Source organism: Heptranchias perlo, chromosome 15, assembly GCF_035084215.1.
Source record: "Heptranchias perlo isolate sHepPer1 chromosome 15, sHepPer1.hap1, whole genome shotgun sequence".
Lineage (NCBI taxonomy): Eukaryota > Metazoa > Chordata > Chondrichthyes > Hexanchiformes > Hexanchidae > Heptranchias > Heptranchias perlo.
The window spans coordinates 51,807,349-51,828,587 of record NC_090339.1 but is presented as its reverse complement, the minus strand read 5'-3'; the positions used below and the strand labels follow the sequence as shown (position 1 = coordinate 51,828,587).

The window sequence follows — 21,239 nt, the reverse complement described above, 5'->3', positions numbered from 1 at the left end:
ATAAATTAGCGCACAAAATTACACCCCCCGCCAAAATGCACAATAGATATTTAAACTTTTACACACATATGAGATAAAAAAACTGTAACATCAGATACAAAGCAAAGCATGTTGGCATACATTCAATGTCTTTAGAATAAATTACTACCTAATATATTCAACACATAGTGTAGATGGAAAGCACTGTACGATCCTTTGCACTAACAGCAAGCATAAATTTCTAGCCCTTCTTTCAATAAGATACTCCAAAAATCTGCTGCCAACAGATGATCACACAGCATGATTCTGCTCCACCTCCACCCTCATCACAAAGCCCACCTCTGAAGGATACATCAACAAATGTTCAAGACACTCTTGCAAACACTGGTCCAGAATCTTTTTCCTGATAACACTGATGGGAGTCCATTCATTGCAGATGATGTGAATCTGGATTCAAACTGTCTTGAACAGTAGTCACGTTCAGCTGATTGGACTTCATAGTAATAATATAAGGGGCAAAGAGGGGGAGGAAGTTTTGAAGTGTGTTCAATAGAACTTTCTTGACCAGTACGTTTCCGGTCCAACGAGGAAGGAGGCATTGCTGGATTTGGTTCTGGGGAATGAGGCGGGCCAAGTGGAACAAGTGGCAGTGAGGGAACATTTAGGGAACAGCGATCATAGTATCATAAGGTTTAGAATAGCTATGGAAAAGGACATGGGCCACTCTAAAGTAAAAATACTCAATTGGAGGAGGGCCAATTTCAGTGGGATGAGAACAGACCTGGCCCGGGTAAATTGGAATCAAAGATTGGCAAAACTGTAATTGAACAATGGGCAGCCTTTAAGGAGGAGAAGGTTCGGGTACAGTCTCGGTACATTCCCACAAGGGAGAAAGGTGGGGCAACTAAAGCCAGAGCTCCCTGGATGACAAAAGAGATAGAGAGCAAAATGAAACAGAAAAAAGGGGCATATAACAGATGTCAGTTTGATAACATAAGTGAGAACCAGGCTGAATATAGAAAGTTCAGAGAGGAAGCGAGAAAGGAAATAAGAGGGGCAAAGAGAGAATATGAGAATAGGTTTTGTGGCCAAAGGGAATTCAAAAGTCTTCTATAGACATGTAGACGGTAAATGGGTTGTAAGAGGAGGGGTGGGGCCGATTAGGGACCAAAAAGGAGATCTATGGATGGAGGCAGTGGGCATGGCTGAGGTACTAAATGAGTACTTTGCATCTGTCTTTATCAAGGAAGAAGATGCTGCCAGAGTCTCAGTAAAGGAAGAAGGGGTTGAGATACTGGATGGACTAAAAATTGATAAAGAGGAGGTAAGAGAAAGGTTAGCTGTACTTAAAGTAGATTAGTCACCCGATCCGGTAATGGGATGCGTCCTAGGTTGCTGAGGGAAGCAAGGGTGGAAATTGCGGAGGTACTGGCCGTAATCTTCCAAACATCCGTAGATATGGGGGTGGTGGCAGCTATTGCAAATATTACACCCTTGTTCAAAAAAGGATGTAAGGATAGTCCCAACAATTACAGGCCAGTCAGTTTAACCTCAGTGGTGGGGGAACTTTTAGAAACAATAATCCGGGTCAGAATTAGCAGTCACTTGAACAAGTGTGGATTTATTAGGGAAAGCCAGCACGGATTTGTTAAAGGCAATTCATGTTTAACTAACTTGATAGAGTTTTTTGATGAGGTAACAGAAAGGGTCGATGAGGACAATGCAGTTGATGTTGTGTATATGGGCTTTCAAAAGGCGTTTGATAAAGTGCCACATAATAGGCTTTTCATCAAAATTGAAGCCCATGGAATAAAAGGGGCAGTAGCAGCATGGAAAGAGAATTGGCTAAGTAACAAGAAACAGAGAGTAGTGGTGAATGGCTGTTTTTCGGACTGGAAGGGGGTGTACAGTGGTGTTCCCCAGCGGTCGGTACTGGGACCACTGCTTTTCATGATATATATTAATGACTTGGACTTGGGTATACAGGGCACAATTTCCAAATTTGCAGATGACACAAAACTTGGAAGTTATAGTGAACAGTGTGGAGGATAGGGATAGACTTCAAGAGGATATAGGCAGGCTGGTGGCATAGGCGGACATGTGGCAGATGAAATTTAACGCAGAAAAATGCAAAGTGATACATTTCAGTAGGAAGAATGAGAGGTAATATAAACTAAAGGGTACAATTCTAAAAGAGGTACAGGAACAGCGAGATTTGGGGGTATATGGACACAAATCGTAGAAGGTGGCAGGACAGGCTGAGAAAGTGGTTAAAAAAGCATACAGGATCCTGGGCTTTATAAATAGAGGCATGGAGTACAAAAGCAAGGAAGTCATGATGAACCTTCATAAAACACTGGTTCGGCCACAAGTGAAGTATTGTGTCCAGTTCTGGGCACTGCACTTTAGGAAAGATGTGAAGGCCTTAGAGAGGGTGCAGAAGAGATTTACTCGAGTGATTCAAGGGATGAAGGACTTTAGTTATGTGGATAGACTGGAGAAGCAGGAGTTGTTCTCCTTGGAACAGAGAAGGTTGTGAGGAGATTTGATAGAGGTATTCAAAATCACAAAGGGTCTAAACAGTAGATAGAGAGAAACTGTTCCCGTTGGCGGAAGGGTCAAGAACCAGGAGACGTAGATTTAAGGTGATTGGCAAAAGAACCAAAGGTGACATGAGGAAAAACTTTTTCACACAGCGAGTGGTTAGGATCTGGAATGCACTGCCAGAGGCGATGACGGAGGCAGATTCAATCATGGCTTTCAAAAGGGAACTGGATAAGTACTTGAAAGGAAAAAATTTGCAGGGCTACGGGGATAGGGGAATGGGACTAGCTGGATTGCTCTTGCATAGAGCCGGAATGGACTCGATGGGTCGAATGGCCTCCTGCCATGCTGTAACCTTTCTATGATTCATTCTCAGCAGCATTCATATCACAAATAAAGCCCCCTCGACCATCTCCGCTGTCAAAGTCAAACAGTCAGTGAACGATGTGAGTCTGGAATCAAAGTGTATTCTCAGTAGATATTTTCTATGACATCCAGGACCATCCACGAGTAAACTGACCAAATTCTGATGGAACAGAAAAGAATGAAAAATACATGGCAAATCATTAAAAAGTCTCAATGCAAAGTTTTAAAAGTTTCCAGATGATCAGCCATTTAGATACAGCTTTGCACTAGACTGGAGTCATACCGCAAACCTAAGACAATCGTAAGAATCAGCCTCCTATTGGGAGTCTCACAGCACTTGCCTGTAGTGAACTTGGATATCAGATTGGAAGCTGAGTCACACTGCCAATATTTATATTAATGTACACCATTTGGCACTAATGAGAAAATAGTAGTATAATGAAACCTTAATAGTTAATGTTATACAGATATATCTTATTTATAACCTATGTATTAAAACTATTACCCATATTAATTGTATGTTATCAATATTCTTCTATTTTACAGATCTTCATATCCATTGGCTTTCATCAACATGACTCAAAAAGCAGGACAGTGAGTAGGAATGCTCTCACTATGAAAGCTGTCTTTTCAGCAGCATGTTTAAGGTGTTTACATCAAAAGAGATTAAAGTAATGAAGATTGAATTACAATAAACTGCATGTCGGTCTCCGACGGCATCCAGCTCCCATCTCGCTTCCCGCTCCTTCCCCAATTCCCGCTTCCGCCCTCCGGCCGTGACGTCATTCCCGTCAGAGAGACGGAGCTGAATTATTCAAGAGGCCTGGGAGTTAAAATGGCCCTAGCTTCACGCCGAGGAATATGTGGGGGTAACCCTCTTGCTCCAGACATGGCCACCCCACACGCACCCCGAGTTAAAATCAACACTCTTAGTTAAAGAACGACAAACTGAACTCCTCAACATTTCCTCAAATTGTACACAGTGGTATATGGTGACTCCTGAAAGAGCACTCTCTACAGTAGCATACTGTGAGTACACCATTCTGCTGTTTTTATCATCAATCCTGAAAGTGCTACTCCTATGGGTGGCAAACAGAGGTTACACCTTTTTGCTCTGTGCATCAACAATACAATTCGAACTCAAGACCATTAGCATATAAGACAGAGATGTAACATCAGTAAATGCGAGTACAATCATGTTGCATCAGCATATGGGGGGGTGCTCTGTGTGGTTCTGATCAGCAAATCATAGGAAGAATATTTGAACCCATGGGAGGGTATGGCGGCAAATAACAAACATGATCCCAGTTGTCAAAGTTTAACTTACAAGGAAAGATCAAGAAATCTGGCCATTTTTTTTCTTTGGAAAAGATTTTGAAATGATCTAATGGAAGTTAAAGTGAGCACTTGGGCGTAGGAATTTTTAAACGACTGCTATTTTTTATTGCAATGGCCATTAATGACATGTTAATATTAAAGCTGGAAAGGTATGTGTTGGGTGTGTGACTCTTTATTTTTCAATTTACAGAGTTTTCAAGAAGTCAAGCCCAAATGAGAAGGTTTGTATCTTCAGGGCATTGTCTGAGAGTTTGATTGAAGTTTTCACTTGATCTTTTGTCATATTATTGCTGCTGGACTTTATATTTCACCACTACCATTTGTAGTGTCACACTGCTGGCTACATGTAATTCTATTATTCCTCTCTCAACAAGAAATACTGGGGGCAATTTTGACTTTTGGCGATAGTATATTTTCCAGTATAGAGTTGCAGAGTAAGTTACAGCCTTGTATAAAATAACACTTCTTTCCTTTATCAACAGCTCTCACTCTATCTGGGAAAGCGAGACTTTGTCGATCATGTCAACACTGTGGACCCAGTTGGTGGGTACATCAGAGACTATTATCTGGAAATCAGAAGTAATGATGTACCGTGCGAGTGTGTGTATCCCATCCCCCTGTACAGTGTTAGTAAAACAAAAGGAATAGCTAAGGGAATTTGAGCAAGCACTTATAAAATTCTAATGGACTAAACACCTTTCATTTCAACCCTGTTCCATGGTATTCGAATGGTTCAAGCTTCCTCGATGGTTCAGTGAATAAATGCACCACATGATGGTAGAAAACTAGAAAAGTTCCAGATTCAATCCCTGATCACAGTCAGGATGGCAATTGAGGCTTTACAATTGGCCTGGACACATCTTGACTCAGGAGGGAAAGTCAGCCAGACTTCCTGATCATTGTCCTCCTGTCAAGTGAGCATGTGCAGACATGGGATGAGTTAAGGACTGAACTTGGCTTTGATGTCTTGAACAGTTGAATAGGCCGCCAGTAGTCCACTGTTTGGACCCATGCGCAATGTGCCAAAGGATTGCTGGTACCCAGCATAAGTTGGCATCTTCAGGAGAGGAGGGGCACAAAGAAAAGAAAGGAATGAATTCCAGTGGGCAGGTGAGCAGGTTTCAAGTCAAGCCCAGAATGATGAAATGAAAGCCTTCTCTCTCTTTATTGAATGTAAGGATTATACGTTAAATGAGTTTAGGACAATCTCACCCCAGTTTCTGGTAAGTACTGAACAATAATGAAAATAGCACTAAATCCACAATCTCGCTGATGTAAAGATGTGTGGGAAATAAAAGAAGATTTGGACTCAGGAATCGGAAATACAATTTCAAAATTTGGAGAAGACACCAAAAAGGGGGGTGTAGTTAATACAAAGAGAGAATGCATCAAATTGCAAGAAGACATTAATAAGCTTGCAGAATGTGTGTGTAATTTGGAAATGAATTTCATTATACAAAAGAGAAGGCTGAGGGTGACCTGATAGAGGTCTTTAAGATAATGAAAGGGTTTGATAGGGTAGACGTAGAGAAAACGTTTCCACTTGTGGGAGTGTCCAAATAGAGGTCATAAATATAAGATAGTCACTAATAAATCCAATAGGTATTTCAGGAGAAACTTCTTTACCCAAAGGGTGGTAAGAATGTGGAACACGATACTATACGGAGTAGTTAAGGCAAATGGCATAGATGGATTTAAGGGGATGCTAGATAAGCACTTCAGGGAGAAAGGACTAGAAGGGTAGGCAGATAGGGTTAGATGAAGTAGGGAGGGAGGAGGCTCGAGTGGAGCATAAACGCCAGCATAGACCAGTTGGGCTGAATGGCCTGTTTCTGTGCTGTAGACTCGATGTAACTTGATCTCAGTAATACTGGTGCAGAATTGGTGATCTTCTGAGATTGAGGGAGTTTTGCTGGATTATAACTCACCTGGGAGTGCTCAATGCTGAAATCCTGGTACTAAAAGTAAAGAACTGTCCAATCTCTAGCATTGGCTTTGCTCAACAATCTGAACAGTGAAATATAAAGAATTCCAATGGACTGGCATTGTACATGTAATGTTCCTAATCCAAGTACAAAATGTCACCCAGCTGTTGGCATCTGACATTGGCCATTATCTGTCCAGCAAATATCTTCATACCTTTTAAATACCTTTATATTATAACAAATTCAAATGAAGGTGAGCTTCTCCCATGGCCAGTTGGTAAGTGCACAGCATTGTGTTGAATTGAGCACATTCAGACCACTAAGTTTCCAAGTCTGATTTCCAGTCCATGTCGAGTTAATATCAGCTGAGACACAGGAGAGGTGCTACAATTCACCTGGGCACCTGGGCTGGACAGGAGACAAAGCAGCCAGAGTTTCCACTGTTGATATGAAACCTGCTACAAAATGCACATGTGCAGTTGTTGGGTGAGTTAGGATCAGGTTTAGTGGTGATGGTTCCTTCAGTCAAGTAGCCTGCAGATGCTCACTACACTCGTATATTGAGACTAGCTACTTGGACAAGGTACTGAGGATGCCCAGTGCCCGTGGACCCATTCTCCAGTGCATGTCAACACTCTGGGAAGGTTAGACAATGATAAGGAGAAAAAGGATAATTCTGGGAAATGAAGTATTTTCATTTCTGTATTCCAGTGTGATTGATAAATGGGCTGAGATACATTTATTTTAAAAATGTGGTCAACACAGAATCTGCAGGAGTTCCGGCCTAATCCTTGCCAGGATTCAGGAAGAACATTATTTTGGTGAATAGAATGTAATCACATGGTACTGTATTTATATTTTAGAAGCTGTGTTGACTTGTTTCTTGCAGATGGAGTGTTGCTGATTGATCCGGAGTATTTAAAGGACAGAAAAGGTAAGGGGCTGAGTTAACACATTTTCCTTTCTATGTTTTGACTATTGGGTTGGCTCTGCAATTTCTCAATGGGCACACCTTTGCCACTGGCCCACAAGTGTCTTTCTCCCTTCTTACCGCTTTTCCTTCTGACTCTCTTTCCTGAGTCCTGTTGCCACACTGTGTTCCAATTGCAGCAGACTGATGCTGATGAATGGCTAAACTCTCGTGTGATTCTGCTCTGCCACCTCCACTGACATCAGGCAAGTTTGAGCATGAAGCCTCTTTCTCATTAGTGGTAGAGAAGGTGGGGGAAATAATTTTGTGATGGATTATTGGGGCTTTGGGGAGGGAGTAAATCTCTCCTTAGATTGGCTGTCTTACACTCAGGGTGAGTTCTAAGGAAAATGCAGATTTCTGCATTGCCATAGCATGGAATGTTAGGCAGAGTGAGCATCCCAGCAATATATTTAATACAATCCAAAAACTGAAGCAGACTCGTGTACCCATCACACACTGATTCAGTGAGGCGTTTGCTGTCTATAGTTTCAGGGTCGGAAAGTTGGTGGACTTGAGTCCATATCCAGATCTCCAGTCCTTTTCCTTCATAAGCTTCAGTGTAAACATTTCACCTGTTTTAATCTCACAATTGTACTTTACTTCAAGAACCAAACTATAAGGGCCTGGATTTTACCTGTCAATGGGTTTCTCGCGAGAAACCGCGCTGGTAAGTTAATTTCCCACTGGTCCGTGGTAGAATGAGGCCTGGCTGTTTGTATTGGCCAGTCCTCATTTAAATCTCACTGGCCGACTCCTTGGCCTTTTTGGGCGGGAAGTCAACGGAAAGAGGCAGAAAATCGCATCACCCAGAGGCCGCTCTCCGACACAACATGAGCCTTACTTTCCGAAAGGACAGTTCCTTTGGAGCTCTCCTCCTTATCCTGGCCCCACAAAGGAAAGAGAAGCATTCACCCTTTACAGCCTTTTCTGGGTCTGATCCTCTTCAGGCCTGGGCCGGCCTGGTGGGAAACCAGTCGCAGATTCCCCTGCTCAGGCCCGAGTTAAAATTGCAGTCCGGCCCCGATAATGTAATGGACCCCGTCGGCTTTGGATGGGTGCCATTGCTGCCTGATCAAGAGAGCAAGGTAAAATCACGGATGGCGAGATCCCGACAGTTCCAAGGTGGTTAAGTAGCTTGGGTCATTTTAGGGGTCCACAGGCCTGATTTCCATTGGGCGGACAGGGTTAAAATCACCCCCGAGGTTTATTTTTAATTTTTAAGCTTTATAAGTACATACACCTCTCTTTACTTTTCAACTCCCTTCCAGATCAGACATCTTGGAGGGTGAGGCATTCTGACATGCTCCTTCTTCAGTGGTTTTCAAACTTTTTAGTGAAAAGGATCCTCTCGAATTATTGCCACGTTTCTGGAGATCCCTCGACCTAATGTCCAATAGATAGTGTCAGCAAACCAAAGGAAGACAGTGCTGTCATTGTAGAAAACATGTTGTATCAGTGTTCAGCAACAGAAATAATGGATGAAGAAAGAAAGAAGGAACTTGCTTATATACAGAACATTCCGGAGCCTTGGCATACTTTACCATTAATAGTTTATTTTTGAAGTGCAGCTACTGTTGTTATTTAGGCAAAGTAAGTCAACAAATACAGAGAAAAGAAATCATAAATCTGATGACTCATGGACCCCTGTGACCCCTTCGAAGGCAATCCAGGGTCCTTGAAAAGTTTGAAAATCTAAGCCCTAGGAACAGGTGTAGGCCATTCAGCCCCTCAAGCCTGTTCCGCCATTCAATTAGTTCGTGGCTGATACAGACCTCAACTCAGTTCCCTGAAAGCATGGGGAGAATATCCAGCAGAGACGCATCATCTGGTTTCCCTCTTTTCCGAAGAAAGAAAGAAAGACTTGCGTTTATATAGCACCTTTCATGACATCCCAAAGCACTTTACAGCCAATGAAGTACTTTTGAAGTGTAGTCACTGTTGTAACGCAGGAAATGCAGCAGCCAATTTGCACACAGCAAGTTCCCACAAACAGCAATATGATAATGATCAGATAATCTGTTTTTAGTTGTGGGTTGAGGGATAAATATTGGCCATTGCTCCCATTCTCTTGTTCAAAATAGTACCAAGGGATATCTTACATCCACCTCAGAGGGCAGGCAGGACCTCGATTTAACATCTTATTCAAAAGACAGTGCAGCACTCCACAGGAATGTCAGTCTAGATTTTGTACTCAGGTTTCTGGAGTGGGGCTTAAGAACCCACAACCTTCTAACTCAGAGGCAAGAGTGCTACCACTGAGCCACAGCTAACACATAGATCTGCCACAGCTAATGTCAGGGACTCCGTGGAATGGGGGAATTTGAGCTCCCCAAGTACCTGTTGGAACTCCAGTGCCTCTATCAGTACTAGGTCTGACCATTGTGCTTTGTAACTTCAATAGTTGCAAGGCTCACTTGCAGACTCAATATTAATCCAATGGTTCCCACTATTATTGTGATTCTGCCATTCGCTGCCTCCCCCCACCCCTCACTCTGAAATGGGGAAATTTGTTGCCAGTCCACAAATTCTCAATAATATTAACCTATGTGACCAGGAGTGCCATTGCTCCCTGGTTGATACGAATAGCCATTATATATATTGTAGAATAACATGTCTTAAAATCTACCCCTTTGACCAAGCTTTTGGTCTCCTGACCTAATATCTCCTTATGTGGTTTGGTGTCTAATCTTGTCTGAGAACACTCCTGTGAAGTGCCTTGGGATGTTTTTATTACGTTAAAGGCCCATATAAAGGCAAGTTGTTGTTGCTGTTTATTAGTATGACACCCCTATAAATGTAAAATATTCTTAATTCACTTGTTTAAGTAATTATTGTATTTCCCGTTTACATAGTTTACGTGATTTTGACGTGTGCATTCCGATATGGACGTGAAGATTTGGACGTCATGGGCCTTAGTTTCCGAAAGGACATTTACTCTGAAGCAATCCAGGTCTATCCACCAGTTCCGGACAACAAAAGGGCATTGACTCAGCTGCAGGAGAGACTGGCCAAAAAACTGGGAGAGAACTGCTACCCTTTCTTCTTTGAGGTAGGGTTGTAATGGTACAAGATGGTCCCTGTTGCTATCAGAGCCAAGGGAAACATCATCTGTGAAAAGAAACTAGCCAGGCTTGAAGAATGGTGTTGTAAGTGTGGATAGACTTTGGGCATTCTGTTTAACAAGCTTTGGGAATCAAGGAGATTAAATAGGCGGCATAGAGTTCATGAGAGGGTAGATTACGCAAGGTCTGTGGATGGACCAGACTTCTCAAGCAGCAGATCCCTTCTGGAGTCCATGTATTTCTATGTTCTTATCTCAACTTTGACCTTAAAGCAAACTCTAAGCTTTGACTTTGAAGCAAACTCTAACCTTTGTTATTTTATATAAGTTTACAGGTGTTCATTATGGTTTCAAAATATTTTTAGTAATAAAACCATAAAGTTACAGACACCTTTGAACTGAAAGGTATCTGTAATTTTGAAACAGCTGTGATTCTGAAGTACCAATATATATAAAATATTTAAAACAATGCTATTTCTGTAGAATAACATGCTTTTCAATACAACGAATGTCTAAATTTAGCAAACAAAATCAAATATAATTTAACAAGCACTGCACTGAAGTTCAGTCCTGTACATTACTGTATGAATTTAGGAGGCGTTAACATAGGAAAAGATGAGAAAGACCATTTGACCCATTGAGTTCATTATTCCACATTCGATAATATCACAGAGTCTACATCATGCATTTAATCTCCTGGAAAGACTGTATAAATACTCCCTGATTCCAACTGTTATCAAACAAAATCCAGAATATTCACCTGTTTTCATATCTCTACTTTTTAACCCTGGCCCATTGTCCTCCATACAAATATTCACGCCTCACCACAGCATTACAGCAATTATTGTGTCCCATAGAGTATTTGACAGTTTACACCCTATAACCTACTCTGACTAGATATTTAAGCAGCTCATTTTTAAAGGAGTTAATTGCTTCAGCTTCACCTATGTAGGAAATTTTGCCTACTTTTCCAGTGATTCTTAAACCTGGATGAATAGTCAGGCAAAGTAAGTCCCCACTCAAGGTAGTTTCGCTAATCAAAAGTGATTATTTAATGATGTTATAATTCACACCAGCATGAAGCAAAACCAAGCAATGTATGAAACCGTGCTCCACACTCCAGCAAGCAAATCAAGTAATGCTTATCACCATAATGTGGAGATGCCGGTGATGGACTGGGGTTGACAATTGTAAACAATTTTACAACACCAAGTTATAGTCCAGCAATTTTATTTTAAATTCACAAGCTTTCGGAGGCTTCCTCCTTCGTCAGGTAGGAAGGAGGAAGCCTCCGAAAGCTTGTGAATTTAAAATAAAATTGCTGGACTATAACTTGGTGTTGTAAAATTGCTTACAATTATCACCATAAAACCAAGGATTTCTGCTTCAAGGCCTGTTATGATTGATTAAGTCTTTCGGAGCTTTCGAAGTCTTGTTGCTGGAAGTCCCTCCTGTATGCCAGCTTTGTTAGGCTTCCACCTGACTGCAGTACCAATTCCATGTCTTCTTTTAATACTGTTTTTGCCCCTTGGGGCGTCGATAAATTCGGGATAATGTCATTTTGGCCTATCACACACTGTTGCCACGCCTCGGACCATGACTAGGCCTTAATGATTGACAGTTATCTCGCTTGGGACCAGGTGCAATGGCCTCATATGTTTTCCAGACCCCACGGAATGTGGCAGCCCCCCATTATCATGCTGCCATGACAACCTGTCTCTTTCTCACGGCTTTGCGTGGCTTAACATGGCTGCTTCAGTAGGTATTTACTACTTTATGTGATATTAGTTCTGCGACTCCCTAGTTTTCCATGGTACTCCCTTTCTTTGTCATCAATCATGTCTTACAAACCAAAAAAACCTCTGCAAGTTGTTTTAAATTGCATCTGTTCAAATCCAGGTATATTGTCCAAAGGTCCAGTAAGCTTTAAATTCACAGTGCTCAAGGGGTTTTAACTCCTTGCTACATATCCGCTCTTCTGTGAGGGAAAAGTTCTTCTAACTGTTAGTCTTACAAACGGCCTATTAATAATCTAAGTAAATTGAGCTGCTTTCACAGTATCCATGTCTGTCAGCATTTTAATCTTCTTTTCACTGATCAAAACAAGTTTAGCTCTGTAAATCTCCCCTTATGATGCCTCATATGAGTTTTTTAAAAATAGTCTTGGTGTCACAAAATGGTGTCAATTAAAATGAGCTATCTATTATCCCAAGGACTGTATCGTTAAGGCTGTATTGTAATTTATTTTGCATTGAAATAATTAACGTCATTACAGATTCCTCCAAACCTGCCCTGTTCAGTCACCCTGCAGCCAGGACCAGAAGACCATGGAAAGGTAAACATGCCTCTTGCGTCACATCACGTCGGTGGATAGATTGCATAGAATAAGTATTTCCCCCGTTGACGATGAAGAAATGTGGTGGGGGAGGGGGGAGGGGGGATGAAGCATGGGATCGATCTTCGACCTCTGTCTGGAACGGCTGGGAGGCTCGCGGAGCGGCTGCACCTCCTGCTCAATGCCAGCCTCCGAGGCCCCGAACCGCCTTCGACTTCAGGCGCCAAACCGAGGCTTCTCCTGGGCCCGGAGAAAATCTAAATGAACAGTTTCCTGAGCCATCCTTTGAGCAGCCTCCAGCCGTGGGTCAGGCCGCACGTGACCTTGTACAAATGGGTGGAGCGTGTGCAGTGCACGCTCGGCCTATTTGTACCGGAAAATTGGACCCTGATTTGCATATTTAAGCAGCTCCCTCCCTCCCCGCCCCCTCGCCCATTTCAGGCGGGCATGTTGCTTGCCCATTTTCAAGCCTGCATGAAAATTGCATCAGGGCAGATGTTGGGCCCTAATGGGACGGCCGAGGTGCACTTTCCCCCTGCCCCCTCCCACTGGCCCGATTTTTAACCTCTTCCAGGTGAGAAATGGACGGCCGGCAGTTGGAAACTATCCCCCAGTGTCCCCATAAACTAGCTAGACTGGGGAGAAGTGCTCAGTGCAGAAACCATTTTAAAACCGCTCAACGAACAGATTCACCAACAGAGAGCTCCAGTACGTCTCCACAAGAGTCCCAGCTTCTCCACTCGAAATGAGGGAAATTCCTTTCAATTGTCACAATTCTCTGCCGCACAAGTGGAAGAATTTGGAGCTAAAGTTATGCCAAGCCTGTGCCCCACAATATTCTCAGTCTAACTACATATTCAGGACTGTTTTTGAGTGGGTCAGTTTTCTTTGAGGGGTCCGTGTCAGATGTTTCAAGTTGTTGATCAGCTTTTGCTAGTTTTCTCGTTTGGAATACATGAAAACTGTGCACAAATGACAAACATTCCCAACACCACTACAGTGCTGTCAATGGGCAAGAGCCATAAACAAAACAAATAATAACAATTGTAATCATAACAACAGTGAGAAACCAATGTTTTTTTTCCTTTTTCCCAATCCAGTTTTCTCCCTCCCTCTCCTGATGATGTGTATTCCTGCTGGGTTACAGTTCTAAGAGCACGGACAAGTCATCAAGTACCTTGTCCGGGTCACCTATGACCTCTGACACTGAGGACTAGGCTTTCCAGCCTATTCCTGCTGGGCCTCCAGTGGACCTGGGGCATATGGGACCAGAGATGCGCTTAAGGACATCTGCCCCCTTTTTCCGAAGGGCAGTCCCAGTGACGTAAAATGTGTCGATGCGTTGGTGAGAGAATGCAAATCACATGAAAATCAGGGAGACATGGGAGATGATTTTAAACCCCAAGAACGGAATTGGGGGTGGGTGGGAGTTGAGAATAGCTTTATTTTGGGTCACGACCGCAACCCATCTTCACTTCCGGGGTTTAACATCGGTGTGTAAAAGTACAGGTTTCCCACTGGGAATGCAAAGTCCGAAAATTTTGCAGTTGCGACCCAAAAAACAACCATTTTCAACTCCCACCCGCCCCCAACCCACCCGTTCTTGGGGTTTAAAATCACCCCCGTGGCATCCACCAGCAAAGAATGTAAGAATCTTCTACCTGAGTGTAATCCTTTACAGTGAACAGGTCACCAGTTATTCACCAAGAGCAACACCGCCACCTACTGGTAGTTAAAAATAACAATTCTGTAGTTTATGGATAACAGAAAAAGTGGATCGTGCCCCTTTAAAAGGAGTGAACATTAATTCTCTGCTTTTTTTCTCCTGCCTTGAGGTAGGCATACCCCTTGTCTTGAGTGACAGAATGGTGGCAGCATTGAAAGCTTGTAGCCTTCACTGTCTGCTAACGTACAGAGCAGGTGCTGATCTGCCTGCATTGAACTAAAAGTATGTTTGCAATATATATAATACCCAGCAGGGTGTTTTTTGCTGAGATGCCAATAAATGAACTCATTCTGTCTCCCGTTTTGCAAAGTACACCTTGTCATAGAGGAGGTGGGCAGGGACCATATTAACACTGTACTCTGGTGACATTAAAGGTTCCTGCCACAAACAAGGAGCCTTTTGGTGGCAAGTATTTAAAATAATTATTTTTAAAAGCAATCGTGCTTGTCTGTCAGAGACATGATCCTCTGCCACCAGCCCTCTCCCCGAAGCTGCTTTAGAATTCTGCCCAAGTACAAAAACACACCAAACATTATTTTAAATGTGCTCACCGTTATTTGTTAAATGGTGTAAAGCACTGCGGTACAGAATAATCAAAACTGTTGGTGGGAACACAGCACATCTTGCATATGATTGCACAATCCCTCAGAAATAACCCTATTCCACACGATACACCATGTATATTGATATCTGTAAACTGGAATAAGGGAGCTTAGGGCATCTGATAATAATTCCAGAATCACAGAAATCTCTGAGTAAAATTCTTTTTTAAAAATAGTCCAAGATAAACATTTACTTTCCGTTTTTGTAGCAAGGACAATAGCAAAATCCTCACACGGGTCAAGGTAAAATAAACAAAGGGACATTAAGGTAGATCTTGACTTTGTGCAATAGTGTAAAATGGGCGATAGCAAGTCGCCAGCCTCTCTTACATCTCTCCCCATTTCCACCGAAGTCAGTGGAATTAAAAAAATTGAGAGTGATCTAAAATGGGCTGCTGACTCTCTATGGCCGGTTTTACACTATCACACAATGTCAAAATCTACCCCAACGTCCCTTTAAATGTTGTTTCTTTACAGAAATAGAACTGCTTTCTGCTGATTTCCTAAAATTTTGGGGGGAAAGATATCCCTACAACAAACCTACAACCAAAAATGTTAAAATGCAATTGCTGTCCATTTTGAGGACAGGGAAAGGCCAATGGAGCCACACAGTAAGTAATATAATGGCATTTCCTCATGCAGTTGACATTATTGTGAAACCCTGTAACTGATTTGCAACTCGTGTAAATAATTGTTTGCTTCACAGCTTTTTTTCAGAAAGCCAGTGGCCCTTTAAAACAATGAATTTAGTTTGGAGGCCTACCCTTCTCCCATTCTGCTTTAACTAAAATATATATGTTTTTTGCTTCTGGTACAGGCTTGCGGCGTGGATTTTGAGGTGAAAGGATTCTGTGCAGATAACCTGGAGGAAAAAATTCATAAAAGGTACAGGCACTTTCACCTTCCAAACTAGTATTGGCACTGTCACCATTAGAACAGAAGTGGATGTTTGGTCCAAAAATCCCATCTCTTTTTCTTTAATCTCAGCTATCTTCCATCTCAGCAAATCCCTTGATCCCTTTCTCTTGCAGAAACAAGTCTAGTTGCCTATTGAATCCACTTTCCAGTCAGAAACACCCTGTGTTACTTCGTTTTCTGATGACGTCGCTCACAGCTGAAGTACAGAATGTATTTCAGCACATCTGCTGCCTGGGTTCAGAGGGTCAGCCTGGGAAGGGATCAGAGGTACTTCACTCAAACTCTCCTAGGGCTGATTTTCATCGTCTGAGCACCCCAAATTGGAGCATTGACGGTGCGATAGAAGTCAGGAAATCCTGCAGAAATCAATTCTGCCGGAGTTCCCCTGTTATGGAGCCAATCTTGCTGTCTGGCCTGAGACTGACATGTGAAGCAGGCGGGAGCTTTATTAACCTACGTTAAAAGAGGTGGGCGGGCGGGGGGGGAGGGGGGATGGTGCTGCGCTATTTGCCAACCCTTGGGGATGCTGGACACCAAGTCCAGAGCACAGCCATGAAAACCTGATGGGAAGGAAGCCTTGGGCAGACCTGCAGGCGGGAGGACCGTTAAAAGTCCCCAGAATTGAGGGTAAGTGCATTCGGCCTTTTAATGGCTCTTCCTGTATTTTTGTTGTTACTTTTTATTCCAGCTGGCACTTGGATTTTCATGAGCCTTTGTGCCCGTTGCCTTTTTTTAAATTGAGCCCCGAGATCCATTTATTGGCACCAGTGGGTTTGCCTCTAGGGATCCTCTGATGTTTGGAGGAAGAGGAGGAGGGGATGCCAGGTAGGTCAGGCTGCCCAAGAGGTGCTGCTTGCCCGCCCCGCTGGCACCCATACTCAGAACCCCCCCCCCCACACCCCCTCCCACCAGCAACCACCTCTCCCTCCCCCTCACCCACCTCCTGCCACACCCACACCAGCAACCACACCCCACCCCATCTACATCTGCAGAGTGAGGCAGCAGTTTGGCACTCACTTTGGCAAATGTTGTTGGTGGAGGCTCCTCTTCTCATGGGAGTCTGTACCAGCACACCACCGATGGCATCGCACGAGATGGATGCCCGATTAACCGGAAGCTTCTTCAGAAGCCTCCCACTCGCAGCTTGCCGTCTGTGCAGACAACAGACAAGTTGACATTTCAATTGTGGAGCCTTCATGAGAACGGAATGAAATTTAACATTGTCCTAAACTGTGTGAATTTGGATCACAGGAAGATTACCTCAAGAGGGGGAGGTAAATAAATAAATAACGGATTAACAGCAATAGATTGGAATAACAATATTTTAAATTAAATCTCCTTCTTTTCATAAAGGGGAAATGCCGATTTTCACCTTCAGGTTTGAGTCAGTTCCGATTGGGTTTGAACTACTTTAAGACCTGCCTGAAAATCATGTGCTAATAGCTCTCAATTTTCCAGTCTCACCTCATTTTCATAATTATTCACAACTCCAGGTGAAACCTCAGGTGGGTCTCGGGATAACACCACTGGTAGGAGAGGAAAATTGTGTGCAAGTTAGATTTAAAGGGATGGGAACAATTAAAGGGAAGTGCCACAAAGAGTGGGGCAATAGACAAGTCGGGTTATAATTGATCCCTCACAATCTAGGCTCACACATGAAGAATGGCCACTTGAGCAAAGTACCGGGGAGTTTTAAACTGAACCCTACCAAAGGTCGGTGCCTTTGGAAAGGAGCGGAGAAAATGTTAGTCTGGGAGGAACTTCAATAAACTAAATAACAATGAACAATACCCGGTTCTAGGTGCCTTGCAGTTACATTTTATTCTCCTCAGTGATCGTGGATCAAACTTAATGATAATTTTCTGAGGCAAAGTGCAATTGATGAGTCGTTTTGTCTTGTGTGACAGGAATTCAGTGAAGCTGATTATCCGCAAGATACGATATGCACCTGAGCAAAGCTCAGTGCAACCCAAAGCGGAAATGACTCGACGGTTCCTCATGTCAGACAAGCCACTACAACTGGAGGCATCACTTGACAAAGAGGTCAGTTCCGGTCGCTTTTTGGACGGAGGTAATGCCCGAAGACCGGGTAGCACCGAAATCATCTCAGTCACACATCAAGGTGACTGCCTTGTGCTGCAGCGTATTTGTGACTGGTCGAGCATTGGTTTGCCCTTCCCACAGAGTGAATATCGACCCAAGACTTAGGGAGGCTGAGGTGATAGAGTCAGCCTAGATTGCTCTTGTATGACTCTTGGTAGCTGGTTACACAGCAGCGTTGTCAGAGACCTGGGAACATGTCATGCGCTGAACACTTTGAGTCAGGGAATAGCCTCTGGCAAGGGGAGGGGGAGCACAGAGGGAGTTATTTTACATGTAATTGCTGCATTCTAATTTCTCCCATTAGCTGCCTCTGTCTTTAAGGGAGGCAGTACCAATGCAGGCCATCGTCCAATATTCAAGGGTTTTCTGCCCTTGACCTGCCCTCTGAACAATGTATAACTGGCATATCAGCCCAAGTTAGTGTCATTTCCAGTTCCTCACATTGTCAGGCTCAGGAACCCCCCAAGAATATGCAAAAAGAAAACAGAGACAGAAATAAAAATATCTTTCACCGTTTCATTTATTTAAATACAGAAACAAAGTACGAAAATAATCCCTTTTAATCCAATCAGTGAAATGGAGGGCAGTGCTGGATGATCCTTTGCTAAATAGTAATCCCTCTGATATTTGCAGACTTTCCCATGTCTTCCAAAGCCAATCCAGGCTGCTGTGAATGCCGTTTAATCCTAATTACATTCAAGCCCTGATGAAAATACCTTTGTAAAAATGTTACATGAAATGTGAATATTGTGTGTAAAACAAGGCATTCTGTGTAATGTGCTGTCACTCGATATAGAGACTACATGGCCAGTACATATTGGATACAAGGCTTATTGAGTGGGCAGACTGCTCCCAATGCCACACAATCAGTGCAGATGAGGATGTTTATGATGTTGGGGCTACTCCTTAAAAGGCAATTAGCAACCATGGAGCACCGAAACAGAAAAACAGTCTTTGGAGTTCAGAATAAATTAAATTTAAAAATTCAATGACCAAATTAACAGTAGCAGATTAACAGATTAGTTAATTTGATCTGATGTTAAAAGATGTTATAACACTGAAGAAGTAATATTGTAATATTGAAAAACAAGTACATCAGTGTGTAAAGTCTAGACACGGTTCTTCAGCCCCGTCTAGCTCGTTGTTTGAGTCCAGGATTTGCTTAGACTTTTAGAGGGTGATTTTAACTGGGAGCGGGTTTGAGGCAGGCCACTCCCTCCACCATTTATTTGAGGCCTGGGCTATTTTAACTGTTCGGCCTCATTTACATCCCACTGGCAAGATGCCCGCCTGAAACGTGCAGAAAGGTGCAGCCAGATGCCAGCAGGTAAAGATTGGGCAGCCTGGATGCCATTGGATAAGTCACCTGAGGGTGGCGGGGTGGGGGGAGGTTTGACAGGGTCTCGCAGGTGGTAAGGAGGGGAGTCCGGACGCCAGAGGCCCAGACTTTATTTGCGGAGCCCGGAGGTTTCACTGAGAGAGGCACCCCACTCAGTCGGCAGTTAAAATGCCACTGGGGACCTAATGGCCTCAGAGAACTCTGATTTGCAGTGTTAATGAGGCTCCCACCTGTCAGGCAAGAGCCTCGGTCGCCTAAAAAGGGCCAGGTTAAAATGACGGCAATACGTTTCTGGAGGCGATTTTAACTGCGCAGCCGTTCCTGCCGGGCGGGATAGGTTAAAATCACTCTCTAATTAATCTCACTGATATCTAGTGTGTGCCACAAAGTGGTCTGAACAGCACAGCCTGCGATATAAACAGTATTATACAGAGTCGGTGTGATTGTGTGAGCTAAATGTGATTTTTTTACAGATGTTTTATCACGGTGAACCTATTGAAGTCACTGTCTGCATTACCAATAACACAAGTAAGGTGGTGAAGAAGATTAAGTTATCAGGTAGATGCAATCTCCCTATTTGCACAGTTGTGTTTGTTTTCGTGTCATGGGAATACTGTGTGAGCAGCAGATTCCCAGGCTGATATTCCACCTCCCCATCCCATGGGTACTGAGATCAATTCTAGTGCTCCAATCACCACCTTCCATTGACCTGAGACAGACGAGCGATGGAACCTGCTGCCCTCGTGCTCTGTATCACTCAGATCCACACTGGGCCGCTAATGAGCTGAGCCATTGGGAAGCATCTTCCTTTAAACTGATTCACAGTTCACTGATCCGGGTTTGCTCTGGTCTGCCCGCCTGGTCTGAGAGAGAAAATGGAAATAGCTCAGTTCAGATATTTTCTTCACGAGAACAAGAACATAACACGGTAACTAAAGTGTTGAGAATCAGAGGGTACAATGGTGTTCCCCATTCTCCATTTGGCAACACATATAGCTGCTGTAATGCCACAGACACAGATGAGATATTTACTGAGCCAAAACAACCACTGTCACCCTTGAACACAAGACAGTCAAATATCCCTGCGGAGGTTGACAGTTTTAATCCCTGGATTCTCTGTTCCTCACTGTATTTATTTAGCAGGGGTCAGTAAATAAGCCCCTTAACTGTACTCTTAGCTGGAACATTCAATATTTTATATACTTTAACAGTCCCTTCTTAACCATTTTGTCCCTAAATGTGAGCTTAAAGTTTTTTTTAGTCTTTCCTGCTGATCATCCTAGATACATTTAAAATTATTCACATTGCTCTTCTGCACTCATTTCTACAATGCTTGTACACCTCTCTTGTAATGTGGTGATGAGAACTGTGTACAGTCCCCAGTGAGTGGCCTCTGGCTAATGCATCAAATAACCTCAGTAGGCTTGTATTCCACTATGCTGGCTGTATATCCCAGCACTTGTAAGCTGTTTTAATTGCCTCACCACAATGTCTAGACGTTGTCAGTGATAAGTCCGCTATTACTCCCAGACCCCTTCCTGACTCACCTTGTGCTAATTTTATTCCATCCATTTTGCACTTGTGTTGTACACTATTTTGTTCAACGAGCGACCTTTTGCACTTGTCAGTAAATTACACTCTGTGCTGTAAAACGTTCTTCCAGTCAGTTTAGGGGAATTAGAATATTAGCAGAATCCTACACGTGAAACATTGAGCTAATAAAAGGAGGGGGGTGTGCCACCAGCACATCTGCGGAGGAAGTGTGGTTTTCAACATTTGATTAGTTGTTCCACATCAGAAATGGCATTACTGGCACTGTGCTGTGAGTGTTACCTGTCAGCTACTGTGAATTACATTGTCCTTTTATCCAATCAGTTGATCAGGTCACAGATGTAGTCCTCTATCAACTTGACAAATATGCAAAGACAGTCTGTTCGGAAGAACCAAAGTAAGTTGCGGCTGCAATAGGAAATATATCACTTCAGTGCTGTGTGTGAGCGTGTTTGGATGGGTATGTGTATTTATATATA

At 43.1% G+C, this 21,239-nt stretch overlaps 1 protein-coding gene and 1 long non-coding RNA gene across 2 annotated transcripts in view; one reads left to right on the top strand and one right to left on the bottom strand.

The window, feature by feature from the left end:
• Positions 1-2,926: 2,926 nt before the first annotated feature.
• Positions 2,927-21,239, bottom strand: part of LOC137332757 (uncharacterized) — an 83,969-nt gene continuing 65,656 nt past the window's right edge. Inside the window, exon 3 of the long non-coding RNA XR_010965741.1 lies at positions 2,927-3,049. This is a non-coding gene — a long non-coding RNA (uncharacterized lncRNA). The remainder of the gene's footprint in view (positions 3,050-21,239) is intronic.
• The window catches only part of LOC137333168 (arrestin-C-like), a 63,769-nt gene continuing 45,597 nt past the window's right edge, over positions 3,068-21,239 (top strand). The window contains exons 1-11 of the mRNA XM_067997354.1: positions 3,068-3,096; positions 3,436-3,483; positions 4,418-4,448; positions 4,710-4,770; positions 7,042-7,086; positions 9,978-10,174; positions 12,462-12,521; positions 15,667-15,734; positions 17,675-17,810; positions 19,683-19,767; positions 21,085-21,157. Coding sequence (XP_067853455.1) covers positions 3,068-3,096; positions 3,436-3,483; positions 4,418-4,448; positions 4,710-4,770; positions 7,042-7,086; positions 9,978-10,174; positions 12,462-12,521; positions 15,667-15,734; positions 17,675-17,810; positions 19,683-19,767; positions 21,085-21,157 — 833 coding nt within the window. The remainder of the gene's footprint in view (positions 3,097-3,435; positions 3,484-4,417; positions 4,449-4,709; positions 4,771-7,041; positions 7,087-9,977; positions 10,175-12,461; positions 12,522-15,666; positions 15,735-17,674; positions 17,811-19,682; positions 19,768-21,084; positions 21,158-21,239) is intronic.